Raw genomic sequence first — 22957 nt, 5'->3', positions numbered from 1 at the left:
GAGGAAGTATTTTGATAGTAGTTATTAAATAATCAAATGAGAACACTTTCAAGGAAATAATTAAAAATCTAATTTTTCTAAAAAACATACATAAAATAAATGTTAAAAAAGTCTAAATTAACAATTTTTAATGACTTTAATTCTTTTAAGGTTTCTCTATCATTTACCACCTCAATTTTGAAATTAAGGAAAATTTTTTTAATGAATATGATGAGGACAAATGATAAATTTCTAATAAAAATGTATAAAAAAGGGACAAATTTTCTAATAAAAGCATCAAAGATTGAATGAGGACAAATTATAAATTTGTAATAAAAATATATTAAAGATCAAATAAAGACAAACAATAAAAACTTGAAAAAAAGGGTGCCTCCAAAACAGAATGTGCTTAGTTAAAAAATAAGAAAATTATATTTCTGAATTAATATCTAAATACTTTCTTGAAAATAACATTTGCATCTTTTTAAGGCAAATCTGTTTTCAATATGATGTCTCAATTTTTTATTTTATTAATACATTTAATTATGAAATATTCTGAAAGTTTTTGATGTTTGAAAATCTCATTTCAGTCTATAATATCTCTCAAATGTTCTAAAGAACTTTCTGATTATATCTGCCCACCAGCGGCCGAGCGGTAACGTCGCTGAACACTGGTAGTTCGGTCCGAGGTTCGAATCCCGCGAACGGGCTGGCTGCATGGGCGTTTTCGTGGTTTTCCCCATGTGTAACGTATATACGAGCCAGTTTCCCTTAAAAAGTCCTCCACGAAGGCATCCCTCCCTTAAGGCAGATAGCCCTCGAGTGCTTTGCCGTAATCTAATAAACCAAACCAAACCAAACCATCTGATTATATCTGGTTTCTGTTTATATCTGGGAACTTTTAATTTTCTCAGGTTCTCTCTACAATGATATTATCACTTAAAAGTTTGAAATTTTTTCTCAATCCAGTTTAGGAGCATTTTCAATTATAAACTTTTCTAATAACATCTGGTATCTACATATGACATCTGAGTAAAGTTAAGTATTCATTCTTGATGAGAAATCTTCCTGATATGCTCAAAGATTATCTGATTTTTTACTGCTTTTCAGGTTTTGTAACTTTTCTAGTGTGTTATTTTGCTTTCATTTTATTAAAGGACCTGATTTAAACCAGTGATTAAATAACATATCATTTAAAAATTTAAAATGTATTTTTTCTCTGTATTTTTAGTGAATAAATAATTGCTGTTTATATAGAAAAATAATTTAAAATCAAAGATTAGAATTTAGGCATTAGTAAACTACAGTAAATTATCATCTTTCTTTTTAATACACACAACCAGAAAGTAATCATTGCAAGATCGATCAAACATAAATTTTTACATGGAAATGAATAGCAGATACTGGAACTTTTAATTGGCATCATGATACATGAAGATAAAGGGCATTTAATATAGTTAAAGAGAAATACCTAAATGGTTTTCTAAAAGAGACCCTTTTTGAATTGTTTTACTTGGTCGTGGAGAGGTCAATATTCTATTTCCATGAAATTATTATATAATGGTATATCAAAGAAATTCAGGAAGTAAGAGAAAGTATCTAATGTAAAAATATTGATGTTTTGAAGAAACTTAATAATGGAATAAAGTTGTTCAGAAAATGTTAACATCTATAACAAAATATCTTTGCTACTTTTAATGTAATGATAATTTACTAAATGATTAATAGAAAAAGATAATGTATGAAAAATAAATTTTGCATATTTTATTATAGGTTTATGTAAAATAAAATTTGTAAAAATACAGTTGCTTCAAGGTTTAATAAGAAAAAAATTAAATTTTACAAGATAAAAGCAGAAACGTTGTCTCAGCACATGCTTATAAATTTAAAATTGGAAAAAAAGAATAATTGCTTTTTAATTCATTTATATAATAAAATCCTTTGCATTTAATCTGTAGTTTTGCATTGAATCATTTATTTTAATATCAAAACTTCAAATCAAAATGAGTTGTGTGTTGCCAGGAGAGAGCATTCATTATTTAACCAATGAATTTATTACAATTCATTATTTTTCTCAGTATGCTAGAGATGATTTATCTACTTCACTGTACTGTATATTTAATTTAAAGCCGGCTAATCCTTATTTCTGAATTTTTCCAATGAACTGTATGATATAACAGTATGTTCTGTTTATGTGATAAATGTATTTTTCAGAAATTTGGTGCACAGCTGAAAATGAACCTGAGATGCTTTTTAAGAATATAATTCAACTGATAGTTATTTAACTTCAGAACATGCTCTTAAAAATATTTAAAATTGTAAGTCTTTCCCTTCTTTAATGGACATTTGCAGTAAATAAAATTTAAACAAAATTAGAAGCAGAACGTAATTTATTTCAAACTGCATAATGAAAAAAAAAAAGTTCCCATCTAGTACTTTATGATGTTCCAGAAATGTTTTTGTTTTGGCCTTTTTCTGTTGCTTAATAATGACAGAATTATATATTAGAATAAACTTAAAGCAAACAATGTAGAGGAGATTTTCATTTAAGTCAGTAAATGAAAGTACCTCAAAGTCTTATAAAGGGGCAGTAATAAAAATATTGAAATTTTAAATTGACTAATAAATTATTAATATTTCTTCAAAAAACAAAGGCTACTGCTTGGAGATTTTAACCAGTCAATTGATACTATAAACAGGTAAAATTACATAAAATTGCTAAATCCAAATAAGAGAAGAAAAAGTAATCAGAGTTACCTGTGGATATTTCCTGTTATTCAAAATGATATGTTCAAATGTTTGTGTGAATACCATAGAAATGAAACTGTAATTTCTTAGTTTGTTTCAGTTTAAAAATGCAATCAGGTACAGTAGTAAAAGTAGTACAAAGTAGTAAAAGAATTTTTTTCTATAAGAATAGAATGGCAATGAAAGATGTGAAATCATGTGTGTTAAATAATAATGTATCCAAGCAGATGTGCGGAAGTTGTAAGAAGTTTGAATTCATGAACTTTCTAAGTGAAAAAAAAAGATTTCTTTAGGTCTAATTTTCCAAAAGTTTTGATAAAATTTAGAGAAAACTGATTCTATATTTATGTTTCATAAAACCTAAAGGAAATTGGATTCTAAATTCTTACAATTTAACTAATTTTATTACAATTTAAATAATTTTATAAAAATTTTGACTTAATTCTTAGAACTGGTGAATTTTAAACTTTTATCATGTGGATTTCATTATTTTTATGCTTTAGAATGTTAGACAACATAATATGCAAAAAATACAGTCAATTTTAAAATATATAAAATGCTTACTAACTCCTATACATTAATATAATTTTTTTTTAAATCTGACATTAAGTAGCATGCTGTTGAAATTTAGGTTCTAACTCTGAGTAAACGATTAGCCAAAAAACATTAATTTGATTAAAAAATAATATTAATATAATTTTATCTGAATTATTAATCTCTCATCTTCTGTGATGAAAGTACATTGGTGAGCATAACTAAAGAATGTAGAAAATCAGCTCTAAGTATCTTAAAATAAATTTAAATTTACTTGTTAATTGTTCTAACTTAAAATTTATCTGTCACATTTAGGATGCCATGGCACAAACAAAATTAAATGTTTTTCACTGGCATATTGTTGATGACCCCTCTTTCCCTTATGTCAGCAAGAAGTTTCCTAGTCTTAGCCAAAAAGTAAGTTTATTATCAGCTGTTATTGATGTCAGAAAATATGTTATTTAATTTATTATTGTTTAATTTGTTATTAAATTTGCATATTTTGTTCCATACAAATAGATTTTTTTAAAATGTAAAGGTGTATGTGAGACATTATTTTTTTATGTAATTGTTTTACCAAGAATATTTTTTCCCTTTTTTAAAAATGCTGTAATATTTTAAAACAAAAATAATGATTTGAAAATTGTCATAAAATAAACTAAAATAGTCCGTTTTATATTTGAAAATCCTTTTTGTAAGTTATATTGTCACAGTTTTTCAGTCTGTATTATCATTAATCTAAAAATTACTATTTGTAAATTGATTTTCTGTCTTTGTGAAAAAAATGGATATTGTCCAAAAGGAAACTATTGTTAGAAGTCATTCGTTAAAGTTTTACAAAATATGAAATAGTAAAACAAATTCCAAATTTGGTCTTCCGGATACCAGTATTCAAGTGGATGACTACCTCATTCAAAATTTGATGTCTCTAAGTACCGCTGTTTTTTTACTGTGCAAGAAACATATATACATTCATGCAGATTCTTTATTATTTAGTTTCTTTAAATATAATGTAGGGCTCTAATATTTGGTGGCAACAATTTGGAAAGTGAAATGCCGTTTATAATGAATCAGCACAAAATGCCAAAATGAAATTGACAGCCCATCTGGTCTAATTATTTTTTAATTAAGTTTTTTATAAAATGTTAAAATATGAGTAATAAGGGAGATCATTAGATATTTTGGAACAAAAACCATTAAAAATCAACTGTAACTTCAAACTTTAGATCACAGATATTCCACTGCTAGCTGAAAGTGCTCACCTTTTACATCATAGAAGTGTGTTTCAAAAGGAGAATGCAGTAATTCTTAGCATTTCCTCTTATTTGACTGAGAAGAGATATAAGATGCTGTTAACCAAACCTACATAGTGATGAGTTACCATCCTTCTAATTTTTAGTTCGAGTATCATTGGATATTAGACTTTTCAGAGTATAAAACATTAAAAACCAACTGATAATCCATCAATAATCAGTCTTCTCACCTTCTTTATGTATCCAGCTCTTCCCCCCTCCTCCCCAATGAATAGCAATTATCAAGTCGCAGTTTTCTCATGTGTTACCATCTGTAGATTTATGTTAATTGTGTTCCTGGCAGATAATTATTTAGCTACATCCATTCAGCACTTTTAAAATAAAATTCATCGTATCTTCAATACAGAATGCTATACATTTACAGCTCAGCATATGAATGAATTTTTGACACAGAAAATTTCCTCAGTGCAGAATGAAGAGAATTAAGTAAAAGAATATGTGAAATTTTGCCTTACGTGGAAATATGAATTGGGATAATTTCATCACTAATCTATTCTATCCAATATTCAATGAAAACGCAGATGGTCTGCAAAGTAAAAGTAATATAGCCCTTACAAAAAATATCTTGCGAAAAATCTAAAGAATTCACCATCTCCCATTCAGAGGGTAGAATTTGAACAGCATTTTAAATGCTGAATGAAACAAACTAATGAGGATAAAGAAAAAGTTCCATTCCTTAAAAGATAAATACCTGTATATCCCCCAAGCTTGTAAGAATCTATTCACAGTTTCCTTTTTTCCCCCCTCTTAAATAGCAAAAATTTCCATCATAGCATCAACATTGAACAGAGTTCTGATGCTCAATCGAACTGATTGAAATTCTTCGGTTTTGCACTACTGCATATTTACTCTGTAAATATTATCATCTGATTTGGCATCATCTTATAGAACAGCCAAATTTCATTGGTATAATTTTTTGTTGAAAATATGGTATTATATTTCATTGATTTTTTTTTTTTTTTTTTTTTTTTTTTTTCCCCATTGCCAAGATACATCCTAGACATTTCTTTTTTGCATTTCTGAATATCTCACCTGCAAATGTTGCTGGCCGTTATTTTTATTGGAGGAAGTTTTTTTTATTAGTATTAATTTGTCTTTATTTTTATTAAAAGCTTTTCAATATATGGATGATTTTTTTTGGCTCAGTGGATGACACAATATAATCTCCTATGTTTAGCTCATTATGTGTCTTGGCTTTCTAAGAACGCATAGCCTTTGTTTAAAACACAGAGATGGTGGAAGTAAACATAAAAGAACAGTAATCTGAAGATACCTAATACGCATGGATGATTTTAAGGGTTAATAATTTTTGAGTTGAAAATTGCAGAAATTTTATTAAAAAAACATGTCTTGAAGATTATCTACAAAGTTTGTTATATCCCCCCCTTTTTTTTAACATTTTGAATTCCATTATAGTGATATTAAGTAGCATTCAGTATATACAAAATTAGATGCAAATAAAAAGTTCATTTATTTTATCTGGGGCTGATTATAAACCAGATGTGCTATAGCAAGGTTTTATAATATAATACTACTGTATGTAATAATTTCTTTATTTTCTTTAGAAAAGTAATTGATAATGTTGCAATAATTCTGTATAAAGATGTGATTAGTACAAACAAAAATAGAAAATGTGACATTTTAACTTCATGTAGGGAGCTTTCAATCCTGAAACACACATATATTCTCAAGCAGATGTGGCTACAGTTATTGAATATGCACGTTTGAGGGGAATAAGAGTTCTTGCGGAATTTGATACTCCTGGTATGTAAGAAGATTTAAAAGCTATACTATATTTTTTTTAAACTAATTCTTCAGCTGACATGAAAATATCACATAATTTATTATGTAAATGTTGTAAACTTTAAGTATTTGTAATGAGTAAAATTTTATTTAAGATTTTTGTAGATGAATGAAAATGCTAATATGAGCATTTTCCGTAACTATTGTTTCTCATTGCAATTCCATTATGTTCTATGAAAAATATTTTCAAGAAATTAAACATTTCTAATGTAAATTTTTCATTAAAAATAAAACTTTGCATGTGTGACCATTGTAAAAATAATTTAAGCATTCAAATAATAATAATAGAAAAAAAGATTATTAACTCTCCAAATATGTCTGCCATTATTTTTCCTAATGCCTTTAAGTAACTTCATATGTGTCTATCTCAAAATATGTCTAAACTATAAAGCAGTTTGTAGAAAATTAAGAGAGTCTGTGTATAAATTTGCAAGGACATTTTTGAAATGTAATCAAGAAAGTATTTCTTCCTTAGTCTATACTGGAAAATTTTTTGTTCTGGCCAAACTTTGGGCTAATTGGAGGCTAACTATTACATGTAGAAGTGATCAGCTGAATCTCATCAGTATATCATTTTTATATGTATAAAAAACATGATTTCAAATAATTTCCTTTTTAATTATTTAAATTTTATCATTTTTAAAATTTATCTCTGAATAAATTCTCAAGTAAACTTGAGAATTTACTTAGAGATCTGCTAGACTTTAATGATTGACGAAATTCAGAATAATTTTAAACTTTTGCTTCAGAACAAAGATTTTGAAAAAAAAAAAAAATTCCTTTTGCCAAGAAAATTAATATTAAATGAGCCTGAAAATTGCTAGTTTTCAAAATTTAAATAATATACATATCATGTATCTATTAATCTGTTATATTACTTAACTTTCTTACACATACCCTTTAGTAGAATTATACTATGAAGTGGCAGGCCATGGAATGCAAAGGGTGTGCCACTATGCACAGGTTAAGCCATTATCTACACTGCCACAGCCACACAGACAGCTACACTTTCTGCCATTTGTGGAACCTATTTGCATATCTGGCATATGTGATGTCACATAGAACCATTGAAAACCAAGTGTTGAAGGGTGTACTGCATTGTTAGTGACCCTTGTGATATCTTCCATTGATGATAGCTCATCACCAATAGCATTTGCCGTGGTGTCATACCTATGTGTGGAATGTAAAGATCTAGAGTTATTTTCATCAATGAATCTGTGTTATCATTTGGCCCTGATGGCTATTGCAACTATGTGAGCAAGCAGCCAGGCCAATACTGCTCACTTTATTTGGGTGTGGAGCAGCAGCATCATGCCTGGCATTACCTTTGAGTGCTATGGCATATGAGACTTGATTACTTTTAATCATCCTGAGCTTCACTCTGAGCAGCCAACAACATCGATGGTAGTCTATTGTAGTAGCCATGCTTTTGAGCCTGTAGCTATTTTCAACATGATAATGCTCATTTTCATGCAGCATAAATCACAGTAGACCTTCTTCACAACCTACAGCCCTTCTCCATCCCAGTTGCAAACTTTTTCCTCATTGTATATGTTTGGGATATGGCTGGCAGCTGGCACCAACCATCATAAAACATTTCTGACCTCTCTGTGTAATTAAATACACTAAATGTGGTGGCACATCTCTCAAGACATCATTAGATGCTTGTATGCACTCATGCCAGATTGCATTTCTGCTTGGATCATGCCCAGGGTGGCCATATATGCTATGGTTTCCTCTATGTGTTCGGCCAGTTTCGTATTGAGCCACTGCTTTTTCAAGATGTGTGGATTTTCTTGTTGCAGAGATATATGAAGTATTTTGAATTGTATGATATCATGAATGAAGATATTTTTAGCAAACAAATATGATCTTTATTTAATATTTAAGCAAAATACGCAATGCATTAAGCACTTATTATAGATATCTATAGTGAATCTACTATTGCAAAATCTTTTGTAAAACTTGAGAGCAAATTCCATAATTTTTGTTCCAAAATATACACTGCTCAAAATTATTAGGAGATATTGTGAGTTCGGTATAAAACAATCAAACAGTCAACAATGTTTTTAATAAAATAGAAGAGGTTAAAAAGGAAAATTTTAATATTTACAAAGTTGGGGATATGCAAATTTTGTCTGTACCGTCGAAAACTTCATGTTTTAGATAAGGAATAAAAGTGACCTGCAGCATTCCTTCTATAGGAGAAGATTAAAAACAATTGACACATGTTAAATTTTTTATAACAGTGAATATGATGTCTCAGTAAGATGGTGTAGTTGAATTGGGAGCAGAGTGATTTTTTTGGGCCGCTATTTCGATAGCCGAACAACCACGCACTTTATGAGGAGTGGAGCATTAATGGCTCAGTGATATAGGGATGAGATCCTCAGACTTATTGTGGTCCTTTATGCTGTAGCAATCAGGGATGAAGTCATCCATGAGCTATTGGCTCATGGCTGGCACTTGACATTATGAGCCTTGGATGATGGGCTTGGCATTATGGATGCCATGGATGCCAAATGCTAGCCATGAGCTAGTGCTAGACATTACCATCCTTAGCTAGTGGACAGTTTCCCTTTTGACAAAGGAATCCTTCAAATGGATTGGCCAGCTTGTTCCCCAATGATGAATCCAACAGAACATATTTGGGATTAAGACACAATAACATGCCGAATAAATACTAATTCAGAAGTCAAACAACAAAAATCAGCGTTATACCTACAAAATTTTCACAGGACTAGTTTCGATGGTTTTACCGAACCATCATCTTCAGCTGCAAAACCGCAAATGAACAAGGTTGGAAATAATGATTAGATAAGATAAGAAAGCCTGAACAAGAATAAGCAAGTGGCGCCATCTGTTGGCGAAACCAGAACTAAAACATAATTTCTCTAAAAACCGAAGGCAAATTTGGATTGGAATTAGGATCGTTAACTAGAACAGAAAGATTTTTATGAATGTGAAATGCCTCTAGAAAATCCAGTTCTCCAATGGAAGATGTTTTTTGAATAATTTTGGCAGCAGAAAAATTGAAAGTGTGATTTTCGGACCAGCAATGTTGAGCAACAGAAGACTTCTGTGTTTCCTTTTTTCTAACATATGCCTCATGTTCTTTGACGCGAAATTTTAAGGCTCTCTTAGTTTGGCCAATGTAAATTAAACCACACTGGCAAGGAATCCTATAAATACCCCAGGAATTCATATCCGGAATGGAGTCCTTGAGTATAGAAGTTGGAATTTTATTGATGGGAGAATAAACAACCCGAAAGTTAAATTTCTGCAAAATATGTGCAACTTTATAGCTAATTGATGGAAAGAAGGGAATGACAACAGAATTTTTATAATCTCCTAAAATAAGAGTGTGGCTTTTAGTGTGTTCAGATGAGAATTTTTTAACTGCTTGATTAATAATGTTGGGTGAAAAGCCCCTGTCAATAGCTATTGCTTTTAAATAATTTAGTTCTTCATCAAGGGCTAGTTTGGAGGAGCAAACTTGAAGAGCACGGAAAACATAGGAATAAAATGAAGCTAACTTTTGTTTAGTCGGATGACATGATTTAAAGTGTGGTGGAAGGCAAACCGATGAAGGTTTACGGTAAACTGTAGTACTGAAGTTGGATGTGTTACGTGTGACCAGAATGTCGAGAAACGGAAGAGAATTGCAAGTCTCAAGTTCAAAAGTGAACTGAATAGCAGGATCAATAGAATTCATTGTTGAAAGAACTTTATTTAAATCATCTTTATTACCTTCAAACAGGGTAAAAGTATCGTCTACGTAGCGGAACCATGCCGGGAAGTTTAAAGTTTCAAACAATTTTGATTCATAATAATGCATGTAGATATCAGCCAGGATGGGACTGAGGGGGCTTCCCATGGCTAATCCCTCAGTTTGCTTGTAATATTTATTTTGGAAAACAAAATGTGTTTGTTTCAAACAGAGTTGAGTGAGAGAAATTAGCTCCTCAATTTCGATGCAAGAGAAATGAAATTCGCGAAGTCTGGTTTCTAGACATCTTAATGCACCCTCCACTGGGACATTGGTGAATAATGATTTTACATCAAAAGAAACCATGAGTAAATTACTAGGAGAAATGTTTTTAACCTTTTTAACAAACTCTATTGAACTTTTTATGGTGTAAATGTTATTGTCTAATAGAGTGGAAAATCTAGAAACTAAATATTTAGCTAAAGGATACGAGGCAGTACCTAAATTTGATACAATAGGGCGGAAAGGAATACCACTTTTATGAATTTTGGGAAGAGCATATAATCTGGCACAATTCGCAACAGATGGGATAAGCGAATGTTTTAAGTTGCTTGAAATGATTTGCGAAGATTTGATCGCAGTTTTTATTTTGGATAAGTCCGAAGGTGAAGGATCTTTAGGGATCGGATTATATGGTCCAACATTGGCCAAACTAAGAGAGCCTTAAAATTTCGCGTCAAAGAACATGAGGCATATGTTATAAAAAAGGAAACACAGAAGTCATCTGTTGCTCAACATTGCTGGTCCGAAAATCACACTTTCAATTTTTCTGCTGCCAAAATTATTCAAAAAACATCTTCCATTGGAGAACTGGATTTTCTAGAGGCATTTCACATTCATAAAAATCTTTCTGTTTTAGTTAACGATCCTAATTCCAATCCAAATTTGCCTTCGGCTTTTAGAGAAATTATGTTTTAGTTCTGGTTTCGCCAACAGATGGCGCCACTTGCTTATTCTTGTTCACGCTTTCTTATCTTATCTAATCATTATTTCCTACCTTGTTCATTTGCGGTTTTGCAGCTGAAGATGATGGTTCGGTAAAACCATCGAAACTAGTCCTGTGAAAATTTTGTAGGTATAACGCTGATTTTTGTTGTTTGACTTCTGAATTAATATTTGGGATGTTAGGAGAAGGGTTGTGAGTCACTTATCACTTCCAGAAACTATTCAGCGGTTTGAAAGCTGTCTTCTACTGGAGTGGGAGAAAATACCTTGGTCCCTCACTGATAATTTTATTGGTTCCATGCCTCGTAGGTGTGTGACATTGCTTTCAGTCAAGAGAAAACGTACCCCTTATTGAAACTCATTTTTATCTGAGAAATCACACTTTTTGTTTGTTTATGTAATATGCACATATTGTGCACTCTTTGTTACTGTTAAATATCGTCAATAAATTTAATTATTCCTTGTTTGTTGCTTCTTTTTCTTTTCTCATATCTTACAGCTCTAAAACATTTTATCATTATTATATCAGTCATTAAAACATTTCCTTATCTGCATTTTATATCCAAAATCATAATATCCCCTAATTGTTTTGAGCAGTGTATATTGCGATTTGAAATTTTTGAGGGAAAAATCTTTGGAAGATATGAAAAAAGCACTAAAATCACAAAAAAAAAAAAAAAAAAAAAAAAAAAAATGTACAAATTTGTAGCAATGCAAAGCAAATATCTAAAATACTTACATAAAAATAAAAGCACTTTTGAGTTTATATATATTTATATTTTTATTTTAGGCCACACTCTTTCTTGGGGGAAAGGGCAGCCAGATCTTTTGACAACTTGTTATTCTGGACAATCTCCAAATGGAAGATATGGTCCTTTAAATCCAATCAATGATGACACATACACTTTCTTAGAATCATTCTTTAATGAAATAGATAATGTTTTCCCTGACTCCTATGTTCATTTAGGAGGTGATGAAGTTAGTTTTGACTGCTGGTAAGTTGTTAAAACATTAAATATTTTCTTGTCTTTAAATCTTTGATTTAAAGTAGCCCATTATCACATCAAGAATATTGTGATAGAAATATATTTTTATATGTATAATTAAACAAAATTCTATAATTAGCAACAGTATTACTGTATATAATAATATTTTATAAAAGAGATAACTAAAATTTTTATTAAATATTATCCTTTTACCTCTTATTGCCCGTCAATCCAGAATGGAACTGCTTTTAAAGTTATTGAATATGCAGAGGGTATGCCTTCTTCATTAATGTTCACTAATTTAATTTATTTAAAAAATTAAGGTTTTATAATTGATTATATTTAATTGTTCCATTTTGAGGTAAGTAATTGTTGAAAACCTTCAACCTATAGAGAGAAAGAAAATAAGTTTTTCCTAAAGATTGTTTCAGATACCTGCTAAAATTATATTCATTCAAGACCTGTTTATTTATTTATGTATATTTATTAAGTTTTTCAAACTGTATTTTTAGAAATTTGAAAATGTATCTGATGTTAAAAAAAAGGGCTGTGATGCTTGTATTTGTTATTCATGATTTTCTTATGCATTTCTCTTGGTTTCCTTTTTATTAGATTTTTCACTCTTCCTGATGATAAAAACTGACTTTGAAATAACATTCACATAACCATGTGTTATATATAGGTTATTTGTTCACATCATTGTCCATGTTATGTTCCTTCTAATTTTAGTTTTCAAGTGGCTTTCTAAGGCTAAATTGGTGTAGCTATAAAAAATATTTTTAAATAATCTAAAATTTATTCTAAAACTCATTCAGTTTTCTGGTGAATAATTAAAGCAATTTTATAAAATTATCTGCAGTATAGAGTCTAAAATCCGCAATCGTTGCGACTTTGGTTAGTCCGGATTTTGGAAATTTTGGGAGTATAAAATTAAAAACATTATTTAGTAATATTTTTTAAGAAAGAAATCTTTTGCTTAAAGAAAAGTTTTTTCTGAATCACCATCATGTGAAATTAAAATGCGACTTGAAGCTGCAGAGGTGATATTCTCTGAATTTAAAACCATACTACAGATATTCACCATTCCATTTATTGACTGATGATTGAAGCATTTCCAGACCATAAACATAGACCTAAAATCAGTCATCATCAGAAATAAAATTTTCATTCATTTCATTGTCATCTGGCAGTACTGATGCCTCATCATAGGGATAATATTTGGTATCTGAATTGTTTGAATCATCAGATTCGGTGTTTCATAAATAATCATCTTCTACCCTATCTAACAAATTGGAAACACTGCACTTTCAAAAAGGTTGTCACCTTTACTTTCTTCCCACATTTGTATTCTGAAGCCATAACAGTTATAATCAAATGGAACAACTTTTAGATTTCCTTTTGGAGTAAAGGTTTTTTTCTCCTTCTATCATTCACTTAGTCTATTCTGAGTGGATTTCCTTTCCATAAATTGATTATGACAACTGACAGCACCCTTAAAATCTGTCGTATATTATTAGGTTTAGCCTATTTAATAACTTGAATGCATATTGATTGTGAATGACATTGTAGCCCTTAGTTGATTTTCTAATATCTGTTGCAGTTAGAAGAGGAAATGGAAATCTGGCCCAAAACACAGGGTTCGTAGCGGTCCTTATAAGTGCTTATAAGTCCTTATATTTGAAAATAAAATATAAAGGCCCTAATAGGTGCTTACTTTTTCTTTAAAGCCCTTATTTTTTGTTTTTAGTGCTTATTTTTTGCTTTTAGTGCTTTTTTTTTTAATGAACGCCCTATTTTTTTCCCCGTACCAAAGCCGAAACTAAAACAACTTTTCTTCCTAATATGGAATGTCAGATGGTGAATCATACTCCCGGAAATAGCTTTTCCCCCTTTCTCTGCATTAACATAACCTTTGGTGTGCACGAAGAGTACAGACAGCTGCCCGTCGTTCTATTGGTCAAAGAATTGTGAAAGCAGTAGAAAATTCCGGTACATTCGGCATTCTTTTCCTCCCAACCAAATACTACACACGTTTGAATTTCTATTAAGATCTTAATAATCTGCTTTCTCCTTCCGCATGGTCATTTCATATTTATTATGATCATTATGCTTATATTATGAGCATATGTATGAATGTTTATAATAACATAATTACAGTAACTGCTGAAGTATATTAAACTTCCAAAAATGGTTGTGCTTTCACACAGATTAGCTTTCTAAGGAATAATATTCAGAATGGCTTAAATAAAGGGAAAGTAATCGAATAGTCAAAATAATTTCATTCTATTGGCCAATACATTATACAGTACGAAGATTGGGAGGTTCTCCCCTTTCTCCGCAAAATCTCGAATATTGAAACTGTTACAGTTCGCTGCAAAACAAGCAACAGACTTTTTTTTTTTTTTTTTTTTTTTTTTTTGTCACTTTCCAATCTGGAGACTAAAAGTTCTGCGGTCTACCAACCCAAGCGAAGAATGATTCTACTCTGGAAATTTAATGCCGTCTGTTGAAAATTAGAATGAAAAACACCCCAGTCATTTAGTTCTTTATTCTCCCAATACCGGCAGCTGTTGATTCCAATTGCGTAATATCACGTAGGGAAGAATTGTGGCACACGTATTGTGCAATAACGTTTGCAATATTTTGCAGAGATAATTAATTTTGATGTTCTGTCCGAGATTTGTTTATAAACACTTAAAAGAGTTTTACTGTGCTTGTTAAGCAGAATATTTTTCAGTTCCATTGGTTTATTTTTATATGATGCACATATCGAAATGTCAAAAGCATTTATTTAGCGGAAAAATCTAAAGAGCGGCTACAGTCTACCCCCCTTCCCTCCGCACCCCTTTTTCAAGTTACACTTGACTGTCCGAATATTCGCTGATTTCCAAGTATGCGGGTTGGTTAAGCTTTTACTGTTAAAGGATGACTGCATGAAGCAAATTTCTGTCTTCTGATTTCAGAAATGTTCCTCTTTTTTACTTAAATTACTTTGCTTGCAATATCTGTTAAGGGAAAACTGATATACAATTAAAAATTAGAAAATGTTCAGAATTTAGATTTGAATTAGTTAAATATCGATATAAATTGTATTTATTATTAGGTTCCAAGCGAATACAATAAATATGCCTTATTATTATTATTTTCTGTATTTTGAACTAAAATTTCATCATTAAATCTTGTAATATAGTTTAGTTCTGCATAGTGTTCTCTCATTGCAAACTAGTTCTGTAAATTGAACTGTTATTTAAAATTTTTTAAAAAAAAGTAATTATTTTCCATGGTTGAGGTAATGCTTATTCTCTCTTAATAAATACTGCATTTCTCATATTTTAAATTACAAGTCTATTTTTTAAGGTTATGCAGTTGTGTATAATGTAATTAGACTGGTGCTTATTTTTTTTTTTTTTTTTTTTCTTAAAATGTGCTTGAAAAGTGCTTATAGGTGCTTATTTTTTTAACTAAAATGTGGCTATGAACCCTGAAACATTTTCCTTTTCATAATGTGAATCTTGATTTTAGTACACTTTCTAATGTATCCTTTCTTCTTTCTTCCTACTCTTAAATAAATGTTATTTGAATTTTCTAGGTATTGTACAATTATTTGTTATAAAGGCATATCTGACCACTTTTAATGTAAAACCCACTTTATATTTAATCCTTTAAAAAAGAGGCATTTTTATTACTATTTATATTTTAATGAAAATTGCAAGCAAATAACAATTCAGAGTTCTCTTTTCTTGTATCTTTCTGTCATCAATATTTGTTTTCAAAGTGATGTCACGTTCTCTGTAATCTACAGCAGTGGTTGGAACATTTATTCATCCATGCATCCCTTTCACCATTGCTATCTGGTTATACTTCTACCTTTCCATTCCAAAACTTGAAAAATGCATATACATTTATATAAATTTAGATCGTTTTTTAATGTGTTTCATGATTTAAGCAAGAAATATTATGGAAAATGTTGATAAATATCAAAACTTGAATAAAGTAGTTTTTATATCCATAAAATAAAACAAAATACTTAGCAGGTGAATAAAATGTGACAGCATTTCCCCCCTTAAACTATAAAATTCACCTCTATGGTGTAATTTCTCTCTAGTTAAGAACCTGATGTCTATGGCACATATATGAGCACATGTGGAAAATAACAAAAATGCATCTGATGGCATGTGTTCAAGACCTTGTTTTGCTTTTTAGGTTTTACATCTTCCAAAATTTTTTAATGAAGAACTGCATTACATTAAATTCTGTTGCATTTAAACACTTTTAATTAATTAATTAATTAATTTTTAAAGAAACTTGTGACATTATAAAAGGGCATTCTACTTTTAAAAAATTGAAATCGTTGATCATCAGTAAAAACTTGAAGGTGTACTTATGTACTAGATATTCCTTAAATTAATTATTCTTAATTTAAAATCTTGCAGTTGGCTTATAAGGAAAATGTATGGAAGAAAATTTTGAATGGTTCCAGTCCTCCAAAAGTGTCTATAAAATCATACTAATAAAACTTAAGTTTGGAATAACATTGAAAGAAAGCTTCATGTGATAAGTTCTAAATAACACACATTTAACACATGAATAATGACATTCCGATGTGAAAAAGGAACTGCTGCTTCATGCACGCCATTCTCTCCTCCATCACTCATCAGAGGCAGGCATGCGCAGAACTCACAAAACTTCATACAGTATTCCCAAGGCAACAGCACAATGGTATGAAAATAAAATGATTAAATTTGTAAGCATTTTGGTGATTTACAAGGGTGCAAAATTAGTAGAAACTCATTCATTTGTAACTCATTCTGTGCTGCTTCAATTCTATGCCACACTTCGTCAGTCGTAAGGGGGGTCTGAAGAGGGGGGGCGAGCCAATCTCTTAGCAACCCATTACCAGATATTTTCAGTGGCTGACAGATCTGGATACTGCAGAGGCCAGGGCATCAATCGAATAATCTATCGAGGAAGATCAGAACATGACATGCAAAATATGGTCTTGCATTATCTTATTGGAACATGGCGTTTGGGGATCTTGAAGATAGGGCATAATCACTGGACATAAGATGTCAGAAATGTACCCATCTGTGTTCAAATTACTCTCTATCCAAACTAGTGATGTGCATGTCATATACCCAATGGCTGCCTAAACCATCACACTAGGTGCAGAGACCCTATGCTGGTATCAAATGCAAGCAGGGAACATGCAGTCTCCTCGGACACTCCAGACATGTATACGGCCATCAGAATACAGCATATAGAACCAGGACTCATTTGAAAAGCTGACATTGTGCTGCTCCTGTATCCAGCTTTGTCATTTGGTTCACCAGAGTCTTCATCTCTCTCTATGCTGCATTGTCAAGGGATCCCGAAGTAATGTCATCCTGTTGATAGTCCATGCTGCTGCAAACATTTACACACCTTACAAGATGATACTGGGCATGCTGAAAACATGCCCATTTCCTGACTAATGATCCGTGGTACATTTTTGCAGGGCTGACCTCGCAATATGTCTGTCCTCTCTGACATTAGTTATAAGAGGGCTTTGAGATCCTGCATGCCATTCAGTATGATCCTCAGCAAACCATTAATTCCATATTCGCATGACAGTGGTTTGATGTCGACCAGTGTGACCAGCAATATTATGGAATGATAATCTACACTTTCGATAGGCAACCATCCTGCCTCTATTGAATTTCGAAACTTGCTGGTAAGCATATCCTTTTCTTATTCGGGGTATAACACAATATTCTGAGTAAACTCCAACCTTACAGACCACTTTCCAAATGAGAAGTCCACTACAAAACTGTTTTTTTATGCAGTGCTTCAGATATCTTTTCTCCCTCCTGCATTGTCTAAATGTGCTGAAATACTAATCATTTGCGTATCACAACTTCTTTTTCATGTCATGTGATTTTGATGTTTGTCAGTTCTTTCCTTCCTGGTGTTGCAGTTTTGTTGGCCAGCAGTGTAATTAAAGGTATATTTTATTTTTTAATATTAATGTGTTGAATTAATGTAGGTCGCCAATCATAATGATTGCCTTGGGTGCTCTGAAAATGGACTGACAGTGATTTCCTTTCTAAAATTGGGAAGATAGAAGTGAAATGCAGTGACAAATGTGCACTGAGCTTAAATACTGAATATCGGATAGTGCAAAATGTACTTCATATGCCACTGGAAAGCATGGACACAGACTCTCTGATAATTTCATATGATCAGTAATAGACATAGTAATTTGTACTGGCATTGTACTGTAATGACCTGTTGGCATAGTCACTTGACACATGCTAAATTTGTGTCAGTCATTACATTTTTATACAATAATTTAGTTAAATGCACCATAGTTTTTGTGCCTGCATGTCCAAGCGTTAAAATTTATTGTACGCTGAGGGTAATCTCTTTGGGGGGGGAGGGATTAAGATTTACTAATCTTGGTCTTTTTTAAAGAAGTAGCATTATAAATCATGGAGGAAAACTTGTAATTAAAATTTTTCTATCCTATATTTTTATTCAGTATTTAGAAATAAATTCATAAATCAAAGATAATTTATTATAAAATTTTTATGTAGGGCTACAAATCCATTCATTCAAACGTTTATGAAAAATCGTGGATTTGGTGACAATTATGCTTTATTAGAACAATACTACATGCAAAAGTAAGTAATCTGATTACTTTAGAATATCAATTTACGTCAGAATTAAAAGTAGCACAATGCATATTTTAAAAAAATATAAGTTTAGTTTTTTGGAGTTCTGTGAATTAGTTTTTTTGTTTATTTTCAGTTTACATGACTTCAGAGTAAAAATAAAAACTGTAATAATAAATTATTAGTCTAAAGGGGGTCTCTGAAAAACTATTGTTTTTGTTTTGCAATTTTGTGTTGAAAATTTTAAAAGGCTGTATCACTTTTTCAAGTCATTGCCACCAAATACTATCGCCCTGTATTATATTTGAAAAAATTAAATCATAAACAATCTGCATAAATGTATGTTTCTCACAATGTAATAAAACAACGGTACCTAGAGCCATCCAGTTTTGAATGACGTAATCCTACTGTGAATATGGGCATCTGAAAGCCCAAATTTGAAATTTAGAAATTGTTTTATTATTGATTTCATATTATGTAAAACTTTAACGAATTTTTAATTAACTAACTCAACGATTTAAAAGTGAGCAATGGCAACACTCTAGGGAGAGACCCGTTTATCTCCAGTGCACAGAACTGTGTATCGGAAATTCTAAAGATATGCTTATTTTAAAATAATTTTGCGACATTGCTGTTGAACTGATTTTTATGGTTTAAGTGCAAAGAACACGATATTTAATAAATAAAGGTAACACACAAAATGTTGAACACGATGAAAAAGCCCCTTTGAATGCAATTTAAAATCTGAAACAATTCGGATTTAAAAAAAAATTTTAAGAATTTTCCCTTTAAATTTTAAAATTATTTTTGTCTCTGTAACTGAGTTAGCATAGCATTTGGATATATCATTCATGTTTAATTTGGGATGGAGTTCTTTTTCAAACCAATCGTATATATATATGTCATAAACACAAAATTTAAAAGTACTGATGTAGGAACACCAAGACAATAAAATGTAATAATAGCAAGAAAAAAACTGAAGCACTGTTCATGCCTAATACCCAGCCAGGATAGATCGTCAATCCATATTGAAGAGGAAGAATTTTGATTGCATAGTATTCTAATGTGTTGAGATTGTAATATCTAAGAAATTTGGCAGTCGAGGCAGTTTTAATTCCATTTTTATTTTCCATTTGACGTTTGTAGCCACAATTCACTTGGCATCCTAGTCGTGCATATTCAAGAATATTTACATTTTTGATGTTATTGCGACAGCAAGCAAAACAGCAAAAATACATCCTAGCAAGGTAGAGAGTGAAGCTGAAATGCATAGTTATGGAAGATGGATGCACACAAAGAGAAAGGTTTTGTTTTGAGTTAAGAGTTTCAGTTCCCAATTATTACATCTTCAGTGCTGCACAGGCCATGCAAAATGGGCTGATCTAGAAATGACACAATCCAGAGAAGTTATTACGGTTTTTAAAACAGAGAGGGAGAATAAAAAAGTTACTGTTAGTTTAAATTATAATTTTGACTTACATATTTTTATCTTGCATATGTCTGCACAGCATGTGTCTGCTGTTATTAACAAAATTAAACCTTTTGCAATTTTTAGATTATTATTTGGCTGATGAATGTCACAGGCACTAATATTAAATCTGAAAACAGTAGCCTTCAGATGCTGAATTTTAAACTGGAAATTCTAGTTATAGTTCTGTTGTGTAGATAACTGTCTATTTTATGCATTTTTTTCTTTGAAAGTCTTCTTTAAAGATAAAAACAAATACATATATTGAGATTTGCAACCTTCTTGTATTTAAAAATAAAAAAGTGCAAGATCTGAAATTTTATTGAGAGCTCCTTCACCAGTCTTCTTCGGGATAACCTGTATTGACCTGTATTGTTCCTTTATAGAATATTATTAAACTGTCAGAAAATAGAGTGGAAAGAGAAAGAACAAAAAATGAATCATTGCTGGATGAGTTCACAGTTGAGGTCTGACCTTGCCTACGAGATTCCATGAGATGATGACCAGCATATTACTGATATAATATTGTTGCATTTTTATGATTTGAAGAAAGTTCTCTTATTTAAGTGCTTTTGAAATTTATTAATCAGTTAGATTTACAGATTCTTCAGTTTTGAAGCTTTGTAAATCAGCTAAAAGTTTATATATTTATTTTTAATTGGTTTATAGTTAAATTAATGGTTTTGTGACCCCTGCCTTAGCTTGCTCATCCCTGACCTATGGGATATTTTCTTAATGAAATGTATTAGTTTTTTTTTTTTTTTTTTTTTTTTTTTTAACACAACAAAACCATTGATTCATTCATGGTTTTGTTGAATTTCTTAATTTGTATTTTGTACAAATTACAAAATTTTAAGTATTTTTGGATATTTTTGACTACTACACTGTAATTTCTAAATTTAGCTGTTATTTTTATGGAGTTTAAGCACGGATAGGATTTAAATAATTTAATGAATGATTTGTTTAAATAGTGATAAACATAATTATCTAAATATACTATTTTTTAATGAATGTTGATTCCATTGTATATATTTTCTGAATTTAAAATCTTTTAAGAAGCTTGAGAATGTCTTCTAATTATCTGGTGAACTGATGCTTACTGAGATACCATCCCATCTCTGAACCTGAAAGCTTATTAACAGGTTAATGCTTTCTAGACTTGCAAAATGCCTCCTTCTTCTGTTGAGCTAGTGTGAAACTTTAAAAGACTATATCCTGTTCTTGGATTAGAATATTTTTAAATAAGGTGAAAAAAGGCTGGTAGATAGAGAGATAACCATATTAATTTGTTTTAATTAATTTTGTGTAATTAATGTTTTTGTTTTAATTTTGTTTTGTTTTTAATTAATTTTGTTTAACTAAATTAATTTGTTTCACTTTCGAGGAAATGGGAAAGTTTTCATGATGTGTAATTGAGAGGCAATTTCCATATAGGCTTATCGTTGAAAATCAAGATACACGATTTTAACGTGTATTTTGCTTGGATTATTAAAATGTGATGTGTAACTGGAAGAGCTACATAAATAAGAAATATATTATACCTTAATTTTTCACATGAAATATAATATTTTGCATGTTAATTTATATATATATATATGCACATGTATGTACGAGGGGTGTTTTTTAAGTAACGGCCGTTTGAAAATAAAAACCAAACGAAAGGAAATTTTTAAGAATCAAATTTATTTTCAGAGTCTACATACATTTCTCTATTTTTCAACATAGTTGCAAAGTTTGTTTAAACACTTATCTTGCCTTAGAACAAGATTTTGAATACCTTCTTTTTAGAAACTTGTTACCTGCTCCAATAACCAAGAGGTTGTGGCTGTTTTCACATCCTAGACTACACACTTCAGGAAATTTGTTTGAAAGAGTGCTTATGGTGAAACTTCTGTTCTCAAGAATTTTTGCTTCAATTGAAGCCACCATATTGTCTGGGATCACACATGGGCAACTGGAGCGTGACTCATCAGGAATGTTGTTGCGCCCAGTTTGATGTCTCTGACCCACTTATACTCTTTGCTTTCACTCATGGCAGTAGCTCTGTAGCCTTTACAAATCTGTCAGTGAATGTCTGCAGTAGCCAAGTTTCTTGCCAACAAAAAAAAAGTATCACCAACCGTACATCACACGAGGTGGCCTATTTCAATAATCTTAGACATTTTAAAGACACAGAACAGACTGTACAGGTTATATATAGAGCTGTAACTGAGCACGATTGTTTCAAAGGAATTCCGGAACATGATGCAAGCACTCATTGCCGCCTGTGTGAGATGTACTAGTATATGCAACAAAATGGCCCTTACTTAAAAAACACGCTATGTATATTTAAAAATTTTACGTAAACATATTAGTAATATCGTAGTAAATGTAGCAGAAATAAATATAAAAATTATTCATTAAATACTGCATAATAGCATAAAAAATGTATTTTATTTGGCATATTTACACCCCTCTGACACTCATTTTCTTGGAAGTAAAATAACCATTTTCATTCATTAGCTCCATTTTCTGAATATTCAAAGCTATTTCTTGCAAATCTTTTCCAAACTGCTCATGAATAAGCTAGAAAAAGACTGGGGAATAGAGAGAGGTTACCATCGTTTTTGAATTAATTTCTTGATATGGATTTATTGTGCATAAGATTTTCTCTTTTATGGAAAAAAGCAAAGCATCAATTCAGATATATTCAAGATTCAATAAATAAAAATTGGATTAATTCACTTCTCAAAAAAATAAATAATAAAAATACAGTTTTGATT

The 22957-nt window shown here is 30.8% G+C and overlaps 1 protein-coding gene across 5 annotated transcripts in view; it reads left to right on the top strand.

Annotated features, from left to right (window-relative positions):
* Positions 1 to 22957, top strand: part of LOC118196066 (beta-hexosaminidase subunit alpha-like) — a 72407-nt gene that overhangs the window by 19365 nt on the left and 30085 nt on the right. For 4 of the 5 annotated variants that reach the window (XM_035367449.2, XM_035367447.2, XM_035367450.2 and 1 more), the window contains exons 6-9: positions 3577 to 3678; positions 6230 to 6338; positions 11882 to 12086; positions 18650 to 18736. In XM_035367449.2, the coding sequence (XP_035223340.1) occupies positions 3577 to 3678; positions 6230 to 6338; positions 11882 to 12086; positions 18650 to 18736 (503 nt within the window). Of the gene's footprint in view, positions 1 to 2193; positions 2298 to 3576; positions 3679 to 6229; positions 6339 to 11881; positions 12087 to 18649; positions 18737 to 22957 lie in introns of all 5 variants that reach the window. The other variant, XM_085823391.1, reaches the window with a different exon arrangement.

This window comes from Stegodyphus dumicola, chromosome 9 (assembly GCF_044657685.1).
Source record: "Stegodyphus dumicola isolate Sdum_Otavi_A_Nest chromosome 9, ASM4465768v1".
Classification (NCBI taxonomy): domain Eukaryota; kingdom Metazoa; phylum Arthropoda; class Arachnida; order Araneae; family Eresidae; genus Stegodyphus; species Stegodyphus dumicola.
This window is presented reverse-complemented; position numbering and strand designations above follow the sequence as displayed.